Here is a 20,618-nt window from a genome sequence, read left to right on the forward strand (position 1 = left end):
AAGAAGGAAATGCTGTTTGATCCCAGGGTCCAAAAGATCCCCTGGAGTAGGAAATGGCAACCCACTCAAGTATTCTTACCTGGGAAATCCCATGGACAGAGGAGCCTGGCAGGCTACAGACCATGGCATCACAAAGAGTCACACATGACTGAGCAACTAAGCACATTCAAATCCTAGACACGTCTAGCCATGAATATCCTGTAGATTTCTCCTCTTAAGTACAGTAAGCACATTTCTTCTTTGTCCACTAATGTGCTGATCATCTTCTCTGCGTCCCAAAAACACATGAAAACTGGGTGTTGGTGCCAATTGGGGGTACAAATATCTTCTCTCACCATCTGGAAACATTCACGTGTTACTGTTTTCCAAAAACGTAAGTAAGAACATCACATTCTTTATTTATTTTCCACCCAGAGACAAGTTATTTCAGTATCATCCACAATGGAATTTGCATGAAAATCTGTTTACTGACCCTGTTCCCTAAGGGTACATTTGCCCTAGCACTTGGAGTAAACACTATTTTCATTGCACTAGAAATAGTTCTATTTGGACAGATTGTTACAATTTTAGCAACACCCAAATAAATCAAAGGAATATGAAGCAGACATGCCACCAATCTGGATTCTACAACACCTCAGCTCAGTGTTTCTGCCTGAAGTATTTCTTCTACACCATCGACAGATGCTTAAAGGACATCTAAAGATGTCAACATTTTTTGTTAATGACTTTAGAGAAATTGATCATTCTGAAAACAGTCCATTAAAAAGCTCTATGATTGTATATTAACTCATATATATGAAATCTAGAACAATGATACAGATCAGATCAGATCAGATCAGTCGCTCAGTCCTGTCTGACTCTTTGCGACCCCATGAATCGCAGCACGCCAGGCCTCCCCGTCCATCACCAACTCGCAGAGTTCACTCAGACTCATGTCCATCGAGTCAGTGATGCCATCCCCTAATTACCAGACGGGAACAGAGAGGCAGATGTGAAGAATGGGCACGTGGGCAAGGTGGGGAAGGGGAGGGTGGGACAAACTGAGAGACTACGATTGACATATATACACTACCATGAGGTCATTCATTTCACTAACTGGTTAATTTTCATTAATATGCTCTAAACAACAATAGGATATAAACACGTGGACGATCAAATGACATTCAGAATTCAAAACTAAGCACAGTGTACAATATACATGAATGAAAAACCCCTAAGGCCCTCTGTGTATAACTTCTTTCAAATCTTTCTATAAACTAACTGCTCTTTATATCCCACTATTCACTGCCATGCAAACTCTTCATGAGATGAACCTCTCCTCCGTTCTTCACACTTCTCCATGCCACTCTCTGCTGACCCATCTTTTCCCTCATTTGGGAAGCGTTCTCAATATTTTCTTGTTCTCAATCACCTCCTCCCTGAAGCTTTGAGTTTTACAACTTAAACTTATAATCATACCTTTTTTGAACTTCTTCAATATCTATGTCCAAATTTAACATTTAATCATAAGATACTTTGTTGTCCTTTACTTATGTACATGTTTGGGTGTATCTCTCTTTCCCAACTTAATCACATGATTTAAAGGTAACACAGGCCTCTTATGCCTCTCCTTCAAGTTTCTGTCAAGATCCTACTCCACTTTTAACATCTTTCTCTTGATATTCCCTCTTTATTTTTAAAGACTTTTTTTTTTTTTTTTTGGTGCAGACCATTTTCAATGTCTTTATTGAATTTGTTACAATTGTTGTATAGTCATTAAATCATGTACGACTCTTTTGTGACCCCATGGACTGCAGCTCGCTAGGCTCCAATGTCCGTGGGATTCTCCAGGCAAGGATCCTGGAGTGGGTTACCATTTCCTTCTTCAGGGGATCTTCCTGACCCAGGGATCAAATTTGCATATCCCCCACTGGCAGGTAGACTCAATACCAGAGTCTCTTGGGAAGCCTTTGTTACAATATTACTTCTATTTTATGTTTTTGGTTTTTTGGCCTCAGGGCATGTGGGATCCTTACTCCCTGACCAGGGATTGAACCTACATCCCCTGCATCGGAAAGGGAAGTCTTAACTACCTAACCACCAGGGAAGTCCCTTGACATTCCTTCCCACCACCATGTTTATCTGAAAATATGCTTAAATTAGATGCCCTCCCCTAAAGAAATTTCTGTAACTCTGCTTTTTCTCAAGTTCTCCCATCATTGCTACTTTGTTTTTCTGCTAAACTTCTTTTAAAAAAGCATTCTTCCCTCTACTTCTATTCCATTTCTATCTCCAGCCCTCACCATCCTCACCATCTGAGTCTCCATCAAACTTCTGTCCTTCAACCACGCCTCTCTGTAGCACTGAACATGCATGCACCCTAACTCCTCTCCTGACTCCCAGTACGTCTCCTTCCCCAACCCGCAATGCTTAATTTCTTCTTCTGGTTCCTCCCCTAGAGGGTTAGGTTGTTATCCCTCATCTCTGCTCAATTTTCCCTGGTAACTGCATCTCTGCCCTTGTCTTTTAACTTCCAGGTCTCCTCCATCTACTACTACCTAATCTGCATTTCTAGTGTCTTACACTAGGCAGGGTCTCAAACCTTAGGTGCCACCTGCTGGGCAATTCCATGGGGCGAGTTCAGAATCCAATTCCAGTTAGTCCTTCCAATAGTCCATTACCATTCTTGCTGTTTTTTCGGTTAAGAAGTTTTCCTAGACTTAGCCGGCAGAGATTTATCATTCAGAACCTCCGTCACTCACCACCACCCCCAGGGCATTCAGCACTCACCATGTCCTGTAAATGCTACCTACTAGGATCTCTATACTCTGTGTTCCATCCCTAACTAGCACATCTCATGAGGCTGAGACTGTCCACCACTGGGGCTCTGGGATGGACACTGACTTACCTTTCTCTTTTCTCTCCCCTGATCTCCAACCCTCCCTACACTTCTCTCAGAGGAATCTTTCTGAAACAAGTATCTGAGCAATGTCCTAAATGAAAAGCCTTATTTACTTCTACCCTACAGGTAGAATAAAGGCCCTAATCCCCAGTTCTGGAGCCTCTAGGAAGAACCCCAGAGCCCTGCATGAGCTGGCCTGTCCCAATCCTCTTCTGCTCTCACTCCCACACTCAGTCTCAATTACTCTGGCCTCCTTGACCTTTTATTTTTTGTTTTCTTTACCTTAAACTCAAGAGGCTTGTGCTAGATCCTAGAATGGGCTGCTCTCATATTTTCACATGGCTGAGGACTCTTGCCATTCATGTGCTTAGTCACTCAATCATGTCCAGCGCTTTGTGACCCCATGGAATGTTGTCTGCCAGGCTCCTCTGTCCATGGGGATCCTCCAGCAAGTATACTGGAGTGGATTGCCATGCCCTCCTCCAGGGGATCTTCCCAACCCAGGGATTAAACTCAGGTCTCCTGAATTGCAGGCAGATTCTTTACCGTCTGAGCCATGAAAGAAGTCCCTTGCCATTTATGTCTGGTCTCAAATGTTAGCTCCTTGGCAAAGCATCTTAACCAAAGGATAGTAATTGCTGCCATTCCTCCTCCTTCCTGAGACCACCTGGTCACCCTTTCTACATTTACTCTGTTGTATTTCTTCAAGGCACATCTCAGCATCTGGAAGTCTCTGTTCCTTTATACATTTACTTATTTAGTGACTCTTCAAACTCAAATGTAAGACCTACAAGAATGAACTTTGTCTCACTTCACTTACTCCAGCTCCTGGAAGTCAGTTCCCTCCACTGGGGCACCCCCTCTCCACATCCCTATCCTTGCTCCATTTATAGGGCTGCTCTAGCACTTCTCAGATTATATCTTTATTTGAAAACCTATTTCCAAAGGAACTAAATAGAGGGAAAGGAGATCATATCAAAATGTGTGGGCCAAGGGGAAAGCAAGAGAGGAATGTCTGGTTATAAGATGCTCATTCAGTGTAGATCTTAGTATAGAAGAGATGTATCTTTATTAAAATTATCCCTTTTTATGTTCTTTTTAATTATGCTGTACATATTTCATTTTCCATGTGTTAGTTTCTAATATATATAAATGGGTATATAAATACATCCACGAATATCCATAAATGGATTTAAAAGGTACGTTTATACAGACCTTCTATCTTGTATTGATCCTACTAAATGTACTGCTTAGTTCTAAGTAACTTTTAAAATTCCATAGATGTTTCCACATATACAGTCATGTTATCTTCAAATAAAAAGTTAAATTCTAACATTCAAAAAATGTATATTTAATATCACTGTTATTTTTATGTACAAAATACAGAAAGTAGAGCATCAAAAAACCATAGCTGCTAGAGCTATGCAGGATATGGGGGACATGGATTGAAATAGTTGAAAAGCACTGTCAGCACAATTTGTTATCATCTGTCATCCTGACTATATTTTGAACTCCTGGCAAACAAAATCATGTCTTGTTTGTTTGTCAATATCCTACCAAACCTAAAAAAGTACTTTGTCTAAAGTAGATACCCATAATTTAAAAAAAAAAAAAAAAAACAGAACTGAAATACTCCAGCATGGCACATGCTCAATAAATACTTGTTCATTGACTGCAAGAACCAATGTGCAAGTTTAAGTTTGTTGAATGATCAATGGAAGCTCAGCCCTGCTGAGAAACTGTAACAAGAGATCCAAGGAGGTAGAAGATGTTGCCGTTACTATCCACATAGAAAAGCTTCATTTCTCAGGTAATGACAAACACAAATGCTCCAAGGAAAACATTTAAATGGTTACCTGTACATTTCTTTATATGACTGTTCCTTTTTCCATGTGATCCCAACTTGCATCCAAAATTCTCCTCCCAGAATTCTGCGAACCATACATTTCTTCGATTATTGGCAAGAGTTCGGCTTCTAAAGTATCGATCAAACCCTATTTTAAAGAAGAAAGGTATGAAAATATTTTTTTCAAAATCAAAACCATGTACTATCAGAAATTTGAATATATATTATATTATGTTATGATCATTGCATGAAAAAATACATATAACACATGGGGGAGGACCAATAACCCAGAAATAAGGCTATCCCTGTGGCAAGAATCAACGGAGATCAAAGGACAGTGTCTCTACTCCCACCATTTGCCTTTCAGGCATGCACAGCTGACTGGGTGTCATCTCCACCACTTCCTCCTCTCCTCTATGTCTCCCAGTGGCAGCAACCAGTGACCTCATGCTGAATATTTAGAACAAACTCAGACTTTTTCTCCTCTCTTTCCCCTAGTAGGGGTCTATGTTCTGGATTTCTGTGCTTCTACTCACCTGAAGATTTATCTGATCTGGATGTTCCCTTTTCAGCTAACTCAGTAAACAATCACTACTAATGTAACTTTCTGGTTTTTTAGATTCTAAGTCGTGTCCGACTCTTTGCAACCACATGGACTGTAGCCTGCCAGGCTCCTCTCAATGGGACTTCCCAGGCAAGAATACTTAAATGGGCTACCATTTCCTTCTCCAGGGGATCTTCCCAACCCAAGAATTGAACCTATATCTCCTGCTTGGCAGGCGGATTCTTTACCAATGAGCCACTTGGGAAGAACCCAATCTTCTAGAGTCCTAGGTAATAAGCTAAAGTGTCAGTCTGATCAGGTAACCACCTCATTGAAGGAAGAACACTGGAATGGGTTGTCATTTCCTTCTTCAGGGGATCTTCCAGACCCAGGGATCAAACTTGCATCTCCTCCATTGGCAGGCAGACTTTTTACGCCCCAGCTACCAGAGAAGCCCTTAGTTTGTCATTATTCTCTCTTTAATACATACACTCTTACACATTGATGAAATGATCTTTTGAACAGCATACATTAAAAACCAAAACAAAACCTCCAATACACCAACATTTGTCAACTGACTACTTCTCTGATTTTAATATTTCTTTCAATTTCCAATTGAGCTTTGATCGATAAACATGAGATTAAAACTGGAAATAATGCCTTGTTCCAACAGATAATGGCAAAGGTAGGAATTTTAGTCACTGTCAAGATCACTAGAAAAGATATTTGGGAGACAGTCTGCTTTTCAAGGATGTGTCACCTCTTCTGTTGCCATTCATTTATCCATAGAGTCAACCCAGCATCATACCTTAATTTGCTATAAAGCAAACACTATCCTTCCAACAATGCTATAACTGTTGTGTATGTCCATGGATATCTGCAAACGTAGAGGGCAACTGCTAACATCATGGAGATATCTAAGGCCAACAAGAGTGCTCCTTAAAAAAATGTCTTGTGGCTATCTTTTCTAATTTAAAAAATATATAATGTGCTAACTTAAATTACTTACTTAATTACTTACATACTTAATTACTGTCTTGGTAATTCTTCCATCAGTGCTACAAATTTTATCCAGAGTCATAAAATAATGGATGCATCTCATCATATGCTAATACTCTGATTTTGCTTTTGAGTTTAGATTCAGTTGGAATAAAACCAGTTCTCTATGGTGCATTCTTACCATCAATTGATGCTCTTTTGGGTAAAATTGTCACAGCCCCTTCTGCAATTTCCTCCTGTTGATAAACAGGTGCTATTTTGGATCCCCAACTATCAGAGCCAATCCAGAGAAAATGCCCACTTTGGTTTAATTTTTTTGCTGCTTCCAGTATCCTCCTATGAGAATAAGAACAAACAAAGCACACCACATTTACCAAGAAACTCTATACATGTGAATGTTACAAGACCTGCTGTATCAAGTCATCAACACTCAGTAGGTCACCATTAAACAACAAGTCAATCACTCTAACTGCCTGAGTTTTAACATCTCCTAAAAGAAATAAATTGGAGACTTTAAGTCCAGTGCCTGATAATTAGCCTTATTCTTAACCTCATTCACATTATTCTGTCTGTCACTGTTATTTGTCTCATTTCTTTTCAGTCCCCGGATTTTACTCAATAAACATTTCAGATTGAGAAACCAGAAGGCTGCTGTTTCTATGTAGCAGAAGGCAGTCTGTACTTGCATAAGAATGCTACAATTCTTGTGAAATCTTACTAGATTCTACACTGAACATGAAATATATTAGAAAAAGGATGTGGGGTGCAAATATGATCCTAAATGAGGAAGAATATCAGTCAGTACCTGATGTCATCTTCATTAGCAAACATAATTACTGCCCGAGCATTAGGTGTTTCTAGCAGGCGCTTGATAATTTTTTCAAATTCTCCAGGTCTTGGTTCACGTGGAATTTTCTGTGATTGAGCAATGCAAACACCACCTATTTAAAGAGAGAGAGAGAAAGTGATTCAGAAAAGACATTTACTTAACACACTTAATGAGGTTAGCTACTTTATAGAAACACATGACTCAGTAATGGATATTGTTTCTCAAAATATCTGTCATTCTCACCTATTTAAAAGCAATCAGGATGTTTTGCATCCAAATATGTATATATATATCAAATGAATGACATCAGTGACTTAATCACACATCGGGTATTTGTTTTCAAGTTTAAACATTAATTTTGTGAATGTCCTTAAAAAAAAAATCAAAGTGCACAAGATGTAGGACAGGAGAGAAAGAGTGGAAAGAAAGGCTGTTTTAATTCATTTAACATAAGCCCAAGGACAAGTGCTTTGATTTTTAAAAAAAAAAAAAAGGTATGAATATGTCTTATAGGTGAGACTTCCTGTGATAAATATAAGAAGGTCCTTTTGCTAACTTATTTTGTGACCCCATGGACCCACCAGGATCCACTGTCCATGGAATTTTCCAAGCAAGAATACTGGAATGGGTTACCATTTCCTACTCCAGAGGACCTTCCTAACCCAGGGATCGAACTCACATTTATCAGTAGACCTCTTTTAAAGTTAATTTCCTTTTTTTAGCTCATAGTATTGTAGCAAGAAACTTATGCAAAAACATAATATGTTATGAGACAAATGGTCTTCAAGATTATTTGAGACACAAGTCAACTTTCAAAGACACAAGCACTCAGTTGACATATTTCTCCACCATGAAAATCAGAATGGCAGAAATTCCATCCAACTCATGGCAAATAGATGGGGAAACAATGGAAACAGTGAGAGACTTTATTTTGCGGGGCTCCAATATCACTGCAGATGGTGACTGCAGCCATGAAATTAAAAGATGCTTGCTCCTTGGAAGAAAAGCTATGACCAACCCGGACAGCGTATTGAAAAGCAGAGACGTTACTTTGCCAACAAAGGTCTGTCTAGTCAAAGCTATGATTTTTCCAGTTGTCATGTATGAATGTGAGGGCTGGACTATAATGAAAGCTGAGCACCGAGGAACTGATGCTTTTGAACTGTGGTGTTTAAGAAGATTCTTGAGAGTCCCTTGGACTGCAAGGAGATCCAACCAGTCCATCCTAAAGGAAATCAGTCCTGAATATTCATTGGAAGGACTGACGCTGAAGCTGAAGCTCCAATACTTTGGCCACTTGATGCAAAGAACTAAACATTTGAAAAGACCCTGATTCTGGGAAACATTGAAGGCAGGAGGAGAAGGGGACGACAGAGGATGAGATGGTTGGATGGCATCACTGACTCGATGGATATGAGTCTGAGCAAGCTCCACGAGTTGGTGAAGGACAGGGAAGCCTGGAGTGCTGCAGTCCATGGGGTCTCAAAGAGTTGGACATGACTGAGCAACTGAACTGAATCATCCAACTCACAGAACAAAAAAGGAAGAACACTTCTTTTGGTTTCTCATCTTAAGGCAATGAGAGGCCAAAAAGAAAAATGTAGAAAATATCTCTGCCCTTTGCTGATGGGCTGGGATAGGAGGAAAAGAAGGAGTTTTCCTCTGGTCTACGTAGTGGTGTCGAGGTAACATATTCTAATATAAAGAGAAAAAGTGACATCAGCAAGATGTTTCAATTGCATTATGGTTTGAACATACTTTTTGAGTCACTTGAGAAGAAAATCACCATTTATTTACAGCATGGCTTCAACAAGCAAGGTATTTTTGCTTCCACACAATTGACAATGCATTCAGTTACTCAAACATTGCAGGGTGCCATTATATGCCATGCATCTGGCTGGACACTGGGAATGCCCAATCTAACCCGACAGTTGCCAGCTAGTCTGGGAAAGGGGCATTCCAATAAATTATCATGGAGCATGTAATGATTTTAGGATGAAGAGACTATACCACAGTTAGGGAACACAGAGGAGGGAGTAACTCAAGTGCTTGAGAGAGCTAGATTTTAAATGGCAAATATACATACGCACAGGGACAAAACTGGGACCTTTCTGGTAGAAGCCAAGGTGTGAAAGAACCTTGTTGGATCATGACTGTCTGGGGTTGAGGTTGGAAAGAATGAACAGGTCCAGCTTGACAATGACTTTGTTAGGCCAAATAATTTGGGTTTTATATTGAAAAGGCTAGGAACCCACAGAAAGTTCATAAGCAGGAGAATTACATGATGAGCTATGTGTTTTAGGAAGAAACTTCAGGTAGCCAAACAAAGAGGAACCACGTGGTAGCCACACAATGGGTGTCCAGTGTGTTGTGATCTGATTTAATATATGTGACAATGCCGTATGATTAACAGTGCCACAGGACTGAAGGTTATTCTCTGTAAAAGTTAGAACACTGCTAAAATTATCCTTGCAACAGCAGTACCTTCACTAACCCTACACTCTGCTCTTCAGTGCTGAGAATTGCCTACAAGCCATAGACTGAGCCTGTAAGTAGTTAACCTACTGATACGTCCAAAATAGTTGTGATGATTGATTCATTCCTTTAGTAAATATTTATGGGGCTTCCCTGGTGGCTCAGATGATAAAGAACCTGCCTGCAATGCGGGAGACCTGGGTTCGATCCCTGGGTTGGGAAGATCATGTGGAGAAGGGAATGGTTACCCACTTCAGTATTATTGCCTGGAGAATTCCATGGACAGAGGAGCCTGATGGGCTACAGTTCATGGGGTCGCAAAAAGTTGGATATGACTGAGGGACTAACACTTTCACTATCTGTCAGACACCATGCGGGAGATATGGACTTATAATGGTGAATAAAATGGACATATTTTAATGGTGAATAAAACCATATAATGGTGAATAAAACTCTTACCAGAGTTTAGGAAGGAAATCTCCTTGTACTTTCTAAATAGGAATTTTAAAAATATGAAGTTTGTGCAAAAAAAAAACAACAAAGAAATATTATGGGTAAAACGGGCTTAATGCAAAACAAACCACCAAGTAAGTATATAAGTTATGGCATGCCCTACAAGGAAGAGCAAGGACATTTAATTTATATTGAGGGAAAGTGTCCCTAAAGTTGGTATCTCTCCATTAAGTTCAGAAAGAAAAGAGAAGGGGAGAGAATCGAGTGGAAAAAGGCAGGAAAGAACCAGTGGAGTTAATGAATGAAGAGAAGTATGAGACAAAGATGAGAGGTAGATGGGATCCAGGTCATGCATGTCATTCAAGACCTGTGCAAGATTATGAGTAATGAAGGTGCCTAATTTTCAGTAGCACACAGGAGTGTCTTTTCTATGACCATGGCATTTCATGGAAGAAAAATGAATGAGGACCACTAAGTGATGTAAGAGGGCAACCTGGAGTGGAAAGAACAGGAGGCCATGATCCCAGTTAGGAAGTTACTAGGACAGGCAACAGGGAATGACGACTAGGGTGATACCATCAGTATCATACACCTGGAAGGGCAGGTGTATGAGTGCTCAGTCGTGTCCGACACTTTGCAACCCCAAGGACTGTAGCTTGCCAAGCTCCTCCTTCCACAGAATTCTCCAGGTGAGAATAGTGGAGTGGATTGCCATTACCTTCTCCAGGGGATCTTCCCAACCCAGGGATCAAACCTGGATCTCCTGCATTGCAGGCAGACTCTTTACTGTCTGAGTCACCAGAGACAGGTGGATAGTGAAAATTGGAATTAGAATCAGTGGGGCTTTGTAATATTTTCCCCACCTTTACTGAAACATGCCTGGCAAATAAAAATTGTATATACTGGGTTGGCAAAAAAGTTCATTTGGGTTTCCCCATAACATCTTACAGAAAATCCCGATCAAATTTTTTTGGCCAACTGAATATTTAGGTTGTATTAATTTGATCAAGGTAGTGCAGTGGTAGGAAACCATTAAGCACGACTCTAAGGTTTTGGCCTTTGTGACTGGTTTCTGTGGGGCTTCCCTGGAGGCTCAGATGGTAGAGCGTCTGCTTGCAATGCGGGAGACCCAGGTTTGATCACTGGGTCAGAAAGATCCCCTGGAAAAGGAAATGGCAACCCACTCCAGTACTCTTGCCTGGAAAATTCCATGGATGGAGGAACCTGGTGGGTTACAGTTCATGGGGTCGCAAAGAGTCTGACACAACTGAGCGACTTCACTTTCACTTTTTCACTTTTCTGTGATGACATCATTAAACAAGTAGGAAATACAAGAGGGGCAGACTTGATGAGTTTGATTCAGAACCAGTGGTTTTCAAAGTACCCATGGAAAACTGAAATGGAAACAATGAGTCTGGAGCTAAGGAGAAAGCAGGGAGTGGTAACCACAATGTTGTTAGATGCAGCAGCTGCTGCTGCTGCTGCTGCTGCTAAGTCGCTTCAGTCGTGTCCGACTCTGTGCGACCCCATAGACGGCAGCCCACCAGGCTCCTCTGTCCCTGGGATTCTCCAGGCAAGAACACTGGAGTGGGTTGCCGTTTCCTTCTCCAATGCATGAAAGTGAAAAGTGAAAGTGAAGTCGCTCAGTCGTGTCTGACTCCTAGCAACCCCATGGACTGCAGCCTACCAGGCTCCTCTGTCCATGGGATTTTCCAGGCAAGGGTACTGGAGTGGGGTGCCATTGCCTTGCAGACACAGTAGTAATTGAAGTGTTGGGAATTAAGTCATCAGTCAAAGAGAATATTTAAATCAATAACAGGAAAAGGTTAATGACAGAGTTCTGAAAACCCACCAGCAGGACAGGAGCTAGGAATGAGACCGGAAAGGAGTGATTACATGTTTTGAGGAGAAAACTTTTGGGACAAAGTCTAGGGATTACTTGAAAACTGCATAATGTGTGTAAAAATCAAATAAAGAACTGTGGTGAGTGGAAACATGAAGTAACCATAGAAATGTAAGATCCAAACTGTAACACTCTCTGGGGAACAATAGCTGTTTCAAAACATGACTGCACTTTTAAGAAAATTGTTCTAATTACTTAAGGATCCCATTAAAGACATGCCATATCTTAAGTATCATCCTGAGATTAACTCTGACTCCATAACCAGAAGAAATGAAGGCCAGAAAATTTTAATTATGATTTTTTTCAGATGAGGCAAACAGGCAATCCAGACTTATGGTTTAGTCTGAATTCACTCATTTAGTCATTTACTACAGATCCATTGAACATTTCTGTTCATTCAAAATCAGTCAAGTTGGAATTTTACATTAGTCTGTATTTTTTTATTCCTTCACTTCACCTTTTATTTGTGAGCCTGGTCAATTTGTATCTTTCTAGAAAGAGGAACTGCACAAGTAATTTATCTCAGCAGAGCAAATCCTTACAAAGAACGTGCACCCCAAAGGCATTATGCTGCTTTGTGCTTTATGGTCATTTTATTGTGGAATGAATTACTCTCAAATAATTGGCGTTAGAAAACTAATATTCCTTTTCTTAGCCTTGAAACTCAGTCACAACTTCTATCTTCACATCAGTCAAAAAGCCACACAGTCCATTCATAAGTACCCATGGTCTACTGTGTTTCCAGAGCTAAGGACTTTCTGTCTCCATTCTGCCTGCAACAGTCTTATAACTGAATGACAAGATGGACACATCAGAAAAGCCAGATAAGAACGTAAAATGATCTACTGCTAAGAAAATATTGCATAAGGTCAGATCAACTGCAGTAACAAATGACCGTAAATCACCACCTCAAATAATCTTGACTATTTAAAACTATATAAGAAGAGGTCATCGTATACTATTAGTGTTTGGTTAAAATACAGTAAAATTTAGTCAAACATTCAGGCTTTATCAAAGATGTGTTTTCCTACAATATTCATTATCAATTGTTTCAATTTTAAAAGAGACTCTCTGATTTGATCTAGATTCCTAAAGTGTGGAAGAGGAGCTCTCCTGCAGCAAAGCATGTCTCTTCCATCTATTTCTTCATACCCCACTCTGGAAGAGTGATTGTGTACAGTTACAGGGACTCTAAATTCCCTGTTCTGCAGGTGTCCCCAGTTTAGCAAGAAATAATTTTTAAAGCTTAGCACTTAGGAAAAGACTGTTGTACAGAAGAATTTATAATTGGCTGCCTTCTAGAATTCCCTGTCTGATTTCCTCACCTGTGTAAATGTTTTCCCTTTGATTATTTAGTGATAATTAAAAGATCATTTGTTGAGCTGAGCATTTTACATACACTCTCCAACACACTTCACTTGAGCACTCCTTCCCAGTCTCATGCATTCTGTACCTCCATAGTCCTAGGGGAAGGACTCTAACCTTGGTATTATCACCACAATTTTGATGAGGAAACTGAGAAATAGGGGTGTCAACCGCTGGCAAGAGTTTGAAACCCAGTTTCAAAGCCACATCTTGTGACTCCGAGACTTTTTCCATCATCTTGCCCATCCACAACTGACTATACTTGTGACTTAATGGTTTCATGGATATCCATGACTGATGAATAAGATAAAGTAAATTTAAAGACATTCAAAAGACACAGCAGGTCACCCCTTATAAACTGAATCAATAGCTACACAAATGCAGTCCTTCTATTGGGCATTAAGAACAAAGTTAAAATACTTAGAACTCATGCAGATTATAGAACTGATTTAAACTTAAGTATTTAACTAGTCCATCCCCAAATCTTTCCAATTGCCCCTGTGAATGCAGGTCCTCAGGAAAATTTTTCTGAGGCCTCCAGTCTTCCACATCACCTTTGACTGTAGCAACCACAATAATTGTATATTTTTAAAATTCTGTTATCTTTTTTTTTCACCTTAGACTGTATGTGCCATGACTACTGAATCTTGGCTTTCACACTGACCACCATACTTCTCACTACCTATCACGGTGCTTGGCACATACAGATTTCAATGAATATGTTTTGAATAAATAAATGTAAGACAAGAGACACTGCTGGTATAAACAGAAGTGAGACATTTCTGACCTCAGACACCTCTCAGTCAAGTAGGAAAACACAGGATACATAAAAATATATCCTTATTTTTAAAAGTGATTAAAAGTGGCACACAAAAAGTAAAAAAAAAAAAAAAATTAAAATTTTAACTCATAGGAAGCTTTCACTGATGTGGCATCTGGCACCCAAAATAGTTTTTATCACGGTACAATAAATTAGAATATTACCTTGGCCTTAGTTTGTTCATCTGTGGGATTGCACAATAATTTGTTCTTATTGAAATAACAGCAAATTTGTAAAAATTTCATTCATAATTTTTGTCTCTTTATCTCATATGTGAGTACCTGAAAGTCTCAGGTCCAAGAGACAAAAGGTCCTTTACATATATGTTGGTTTGCTAGTGCAATAAGATGTTGAAGTGAAGAAAAACAGATATGGGCCAGAAGACCTGAGGGTCGGACCTATGTGATCTTGAACAAGTCTCAGTGTCATCATCTCTGTGACAAGATTCATAGAAATGATCTTCTAGGGATGAAAAGGATAATATGATAAAGTGCTATACAAATGTTACATTGAATACTTTATTAATATTGTTAATCATCATCCTCATCTTAACCAGATAAGCATCATCATTAGACTTGAGAGGAGAGATAGCTGATATTTAGACCTAAAACATGAGTTTGTCAACAGGTAAGATCTTGAACCCTCAACTTTATTTGTGTAATATTATTAAATATCCTAAATTCCGAGAAGTGGTAATTGCCTGCTTTTCTGTGCCAGTAAATAAGATGAGTAGATTTCACTTTTCGCCTATTACAGATCATCACAATGTCATCAGGGCAGTTTCAATGTGAGAGAATGGAGAAAGTGACTTACTTCTCCTTTGTCATCCCTGAATTCATACCTGAAGGATTCAAGCCTCCTCTTGGAGGGATTTTATAGGTATTTTGAAGATCTGGGTTGAACATTAGAATTTAATTCTTTAAAAGAGTAATAGCATGGTGAAAACTATTCATCTATTAATGGTGCCAACCAGTAAATAGTAAGTGTTGTGGAAACAACCCATAGGCTCTTTTTATTTAAATATTTGCCTATAGATTATTAAGAAGCTGGACTATAGAGTGCTAAGACAATACTGTTGCAACCTTAGGAGTTTGAAATAGATATTTGCCTTGATCTCTGCCCAGTGGAAGACTACCAGGGATGGAAATCGGAGTGGGCAGAGAAGAAGTCCAGCTGACTGTGGACTAATGACAAATTCCCAGCACCACCAGGAATGCTGAGGCTGAAATGCCTTCCAGAGTTGCTCTGAATTAGGTCAGATAGGACAGGCCATTATACTTCCACATTTATCAGTGGCTTGCTGGGGGACATCCTGGGAAAAGGGGTAGATACATTAGTCAAGGAAGTGCCTTGCAGTCGGGGCCACCCCATAGTGCAGCCACACTACGAGGCAAGGGCACCAGGAACCTTCACTGAATGGGGCTCTGAAAGGGGACTCACCACATGTAAGAACTAAACGTACAGAGAACCAAAGATATTATATCTCTGAAATAATAGTACAAGTCAAACAATTAATAAAATACCATTGTTTAATTTTAAAGTTCCTCTTCAAAGAGGACTTACTGCACAAAGACAGGCAACCTATCCAAACAGTACAGTACTGGACTTGTAGCCAATTCAGACAAAAGAACTGGGGTCATAAAACTCCCTGTATTTCAACAGAGAAGTTTTGTTAAAGCAATCCGAGAGGACAAAGAATCATGTTTTTAGTTGTTGCTTATTTTTAAGAACAAAATCTCTATTAATAATGTAGAAAGAGAAAAATAAAACAAGAAACAATGTTACAGCATCAACTTCCAACTGTGATGGAAAGCCAGGAGGATTAAATTATTAGAAATGAAATTACTTACAAAGCTGCATATAGAATATTGAATGTGATTTTCTTTAAACAACATGATTATTACCAGTGTCTCAAGTTGGCTTACAATTTCTGTCAAGTTCTAAAAAAATCATATTGAGCCTCTGATTATATAACTTGTTAGATCCGTGTGAAAGAATGGTTTTGATACATAACACATCAACAAAGGTACCATTTTATCAATAGTTAAGGCTACTGGCAAAAAAGTGATGGGATTCCCAGGTGGCTCAGTGGTAAAGAAACCACCTGCAACACAGAAGATGTGGGTTCAATCCCTGGGTTGGGAAGAACCTCTGAAGGAGGAAATGGCAACCCACTCCAGGATTCTTGCCTAGGAAATTACATGGACAGAGGACTCTGACAGGTTACAGTCCATGGGGTCTCAAAAGAGTCAGACATGATTTAGGAACTGAATAATGACTACAACAACAAAGTGATTGGTAAAAATTGTCAGTTGATCTTAAAAGATGGCTTATAATTGACCCTAATAAGAATGTGATATGGTCCGTCAACTATTATTAACTTATTTCCTATGAATGCATCTCCAAATAATAGCAATGAGCAAAACCAAATTAACTAGCTTTTCTTTTCTTTGGTTGCTTGGTTGTTTCTTAAAGACAATAGAAACAAGTTAGCTCTTAAAAGTGCCCATGTCCTAATTCTAATTCATACAGGGTAAGGAATTTCTCCACCATCACCAGGCAATTCTCTGACCCCAACAAGGTATGCCACAATTCAACTCACTTCTGAAACTATCTAGCTGGAGATTGTCAGATTCCACAGGTTAAGAGTCCAGGTTATACAAGACTGCACCCCCCAACTCCCTCACTTCAGATGTCAGTCACAAGCCTAGGTTGTTACCTGGCTCCTGACCAACCAGTTATAGATTAGAGGTTCCCAAAACTCCCTCCTTAGGTTCAATTAATTTGTTAGGAGGCTCAAAGAATTCAGAGAGACACTGTACTTACTAGATCACTGGTTTATTATAAAAGGATATAACTCAGGAACAGCCAGATGCAAGATATGCTCAGGCAAGGTGTGGGGAAAGGGCACAGAGCTTCCATGCTGTCTCTGAATCTCCAAGAGCTCACCAACCCTTTAGGTTGTAGTTGTTAAGTTGGTAAGTCATGCCCGACCCTTTGCAACACCATGAACCACACCATACCAGGCTTTTCCTCTTCTTCACCATCTCCCAGAATTTGCTCAAATTCATGTCTGTTGAGTCAGTAATGCTGCCTAGCCATCTCATCCTCTGCTGCCCCCTTCTCCTGCTGCCCTCAATCTTTTCAGCATCAGGGCCTTTTCCAGTGAATCAGCTCTTCACATCAGGTGGCCAAAATATTGGAGCTTAAGCTTCAGCATCAGTCCTTCCAATAAATGTTCAGGGTTGATTTCCTTAAGGATTGACTGGTTTGATCTCCTTGCAGTCCAAAGGACTCTCAAGAGTCTTCTCCAGCACTACAATTGGAAAGCATCAACTCTTTGGCCCTCAGTCTTCTTTATGGTCCAACTCTTGAATCTGTACATGACTACTGGAAAAACCATACTTCTTCAAATCCCATCCTTTCAAGTTTTTATGGAGGCTTCCTTACATAGGCATTATTGACATAAGCATCAGGGGTTGAACTCAATTTCTGGCAAGTCTCCCCTCCTCAAAGGGCTTTCCCAAAGTCACCTCATTAACATAACAAAAGACACTTTTATCTCTCTCATCACTTAGTAAATTCCAAGGATTTTAGGAGCTCTATGCCAAAAACTGGATAAAAACCAAATATGTATTTCTTATTATAAATCACAATATCACAACTCTTTGCACTAATTATCCTTGACATCATTTCTTTCCACCTTTCTGGACACATAAGTAAAATAACAATTTGGCCTAATGTAACTGGTCCTTTAGTGATAGTTCTGTGAAATTTGTTCTAAAGTTTGAACAAGTGTCATCACACCTCTTGTAGCAGTATTTTCGCCTCCGTATGTGGGGTACAACTGGGACGTAGCGGCCAAGTGCACAATGTGATAGAAGGGCGTCTGTTTGTCAGGTTCAAGTGCACCTTGTGAAAGAGAAGATTTATCTCGCACATCACAGCGAAGCAAGTGTTATCTTTAACAACATCAATTAAAACAGTAAAATCACACTTAAATCTGTGCTTATCTCTCCTCGCCCCACCAAACATTTTTTGTCTATCAAATGCCACATCATCCTTAAATGCACTCTGAAGAGCAGTGAAATGAGGGAATGAAAGTCCTGGTGCAGAAGGGGCGTAAGCTCCAGGCTGCTCCCATTTGGCCCCTAAAAGTGGCAATGGAGACGACTGGCTCAGAGTGTCCCTCTCCTGCCTGTCTCCATGTGACACTCAAAGCTTCTGATGCTCAGGAGGCAGGTTGGGCTGGGCTGGGTTCCTCAGGTCCACACAAACTAGAATGCAGTCATGAAATGCAACCCACTTAGTTTTCTTGGCTGGAGAACACCATGGACAGAGGAGCAGAACTGGACAAGACTTAGCCACTCAAGTGTTCTGGGAAACATTGACTGGAACCACCCACCCGGACCAGACACCATAGTGACCATGTGCATGAGTTACTTTCTGACAGGAGGTCTTGGTAAGAAACACAGAACTAACAAATCACCACCACCAAGAATTCAGAAAATGTCAAAAGGAGATACCACATGTCTATTGCCTCACAGACTCCTTCTTCCTACAATCCATCTTGGCTGGGCAATGTGTGCACCAACAGAAAGGACCCTGAGTCAGGATGATTGGCCAAAGATAATCCAGAAATTAACCCCATCACCATAAAACCCAAGACTGCAAGCCACATGGCAGAGCAGTTCTCCTGGGTTCCGTTATACTACTGCTCTCCACCTGTGTGCCCCTTTCCAATAGTCTTTTGCTTTCTCAGCACATGTGTATCTTTGGACAATTCATTTCCAAGTGTTAGACAAGAGTACACTCTCGGGCTTTGGCAGGGGTCCCACTTCCTGCAACAAAACAACCACTTGGACACAGCTCATCAGAGATCCAAACATATGCTCAGAGGCACAGTGGTGTGACAGTTATGGATGCCATCCCAGAGCTAGACTTCCTGGCTCCAAATCCTAGCCCTTCTCTGACTAGCTATATTATACTGGGTAAGTTATGTGATATCTCTGCGCCTCTGTCCCTCAGTCTGAAGATTCAGGGGATGCTAGTATTAAGAACTCCCAATATAATCACAATGGTGTGATCAATCACCCTGAGCCAGACATCCTGGAATGTGAAGTCAAGTGGGCCTTAGAAAGCATCACTATGAACAAAGCTAGTGGAGGTGATGGCATTCCAGTGGAGCTATTTCAAATCCTGAAAGATGATGCTATGAAAGTGCTGCACTCAATATGCCAGCAAATTTGGAAAACTCAGCAGTGGCCACAGGACTGGAAAAGGTCCATTTTCATTCCAATCCCAAAGAAAGGCAATGCCAAAGAATGCTCAAACTACCACACAATTGCACTCATCTCACACGCTAGTAAAGTAATGCTCAAAATTCTCCAAGCCAGGCTTCAGCAATACATGAACCATGAACTTCCAGATGTTCAAGCTGGTTTTAGGAACCAGAGAGCAAATTGCCAACATCCACTGGATCATGGAAAAACCAAGAGAGTTCCAGGAAAACATCCATTTCTGCTTTATTAACTATGCCAAAGCCTTTGACTGTGTGGATCACAATAAATTGTGGAAAATTCTGAAAGAGATAGGAATACCAGACCACCTGACCTGCCTCTTGAGAAACCTGCACGCAGGTCAGGAAGCAACAGTTAAAACTGGACATGGAACAACAGACTGGTTCCAAATAGGAAAAGGAGTACGTCAAGGCTGTATATTGTCACCCTGTTTATTTAACGTCTATGCAGAGTACATCATGAGAAATGAGGGCTAGAAGAAGCACAAGCTGGAATCAAGATTTCCGGGAGAAATCTCAATAACCTCAGATATGCAGATGACACCACCCTTATGGTAGAAAGTGAAGAGGAACTAAAAAGCCTCTTGATGAAAGTGAAAGTGGAGAGTGAAAAAGTTGGCTTAAAGCTCAACATTCAGAAAACGAAGATCTGGCATCTGGTCCCGTCACTTCATGGGAAATAGATGGGGAAACAGTGGAAACAGTGTCAGACTTTATTTTTCTGGGCTCCAAAATCACTGCAGATGGTGACTGCAGCCATGAAATTAAAAGATGCTTACTCCTTGGAAGGAAAGTTATGACCAACCTAGATAGCATATTCAAAAGCAGAGACATTACTTTGCCAACAAAGGTTCGTCTAGTCAAGGCTATGGTTTTTCCTGTGGTCATGTATGGATGTGAGAGTTGGATTGTGAAGAAAGCTGAGCACGGAAGAATCGATGCTTTTGAACTGTGGTGTTGGAGAAGACTCTTGAGAGTCCCTTGGCCTGCAAGGAGATCCAACCAGTCCATTCTGAAGGAGATCAGCCCTGGGATTTCTTTGGAAGGAATGATGCTAAAGCTGAAACTCCGGTACTTTGGCCACCTCATGTGGGGAGTTGACTCATTGGAAAAGACTCTGATGCTGGGAGGGATTGGAGGCAAGAGGAGAAGGGGACAACAGAGGATGAGATGGCTGGATGGCATCACTGACTCGATGGATGTG

General features: G+C 40.4%; 1 protein-coding gene across 2 annotated transcripts in view; it reads right to left on the bottom strand.

The window, feature by feature from the left end:
• The window catches only part of GRM8 (glutamate metabotropic receptor 8), an 850,055-nt gene that overhangs the window by 482,638 nt on the left and 346,799 nt on the right, over window positions 1-20,618 (bottom strand). For both annotated transcript variants that reach the window (XM_019959027.2, XM_070788098.1), the window contains exons 4-6: window positions 7,076-7,211; window positions 6,452-6,606; window positions 4,738-4,875 (exon numbers count right to left, since the gene is read on the bottom strand). In XM_019959027.2, the coding sequence (XP_019814586.1) occupies window positions 4,738-4,875; window positions 6,452-6,606; window positions 7,076-7,211 (429 nt within the window). The remainder of the gene's footprint in view (window positions 1-4,737; window positions 4,876-6,451; window positions 6,607-7,075; window positions 7,212-20,618) is intronic.

Source organism: Bos indicus, chromosome 4 (genome assembly GCF_029378745.1).
Source record: "Bos indicus isolate NIAB-ARS_2022 breed Sahiwal x Tharparkar chromosome 4, NIAB-ARS_B.indTharparkar_mat_pri_1.0, whole genome shotgun sequence".
In the NCBI taxonomy this organism is placed as follows: domain Eukaryota; kingdom Metazoa; phylum Chordata; class Mammalia; order Artiodactyla; family Bovidae; genus Bos; species Bos indicus.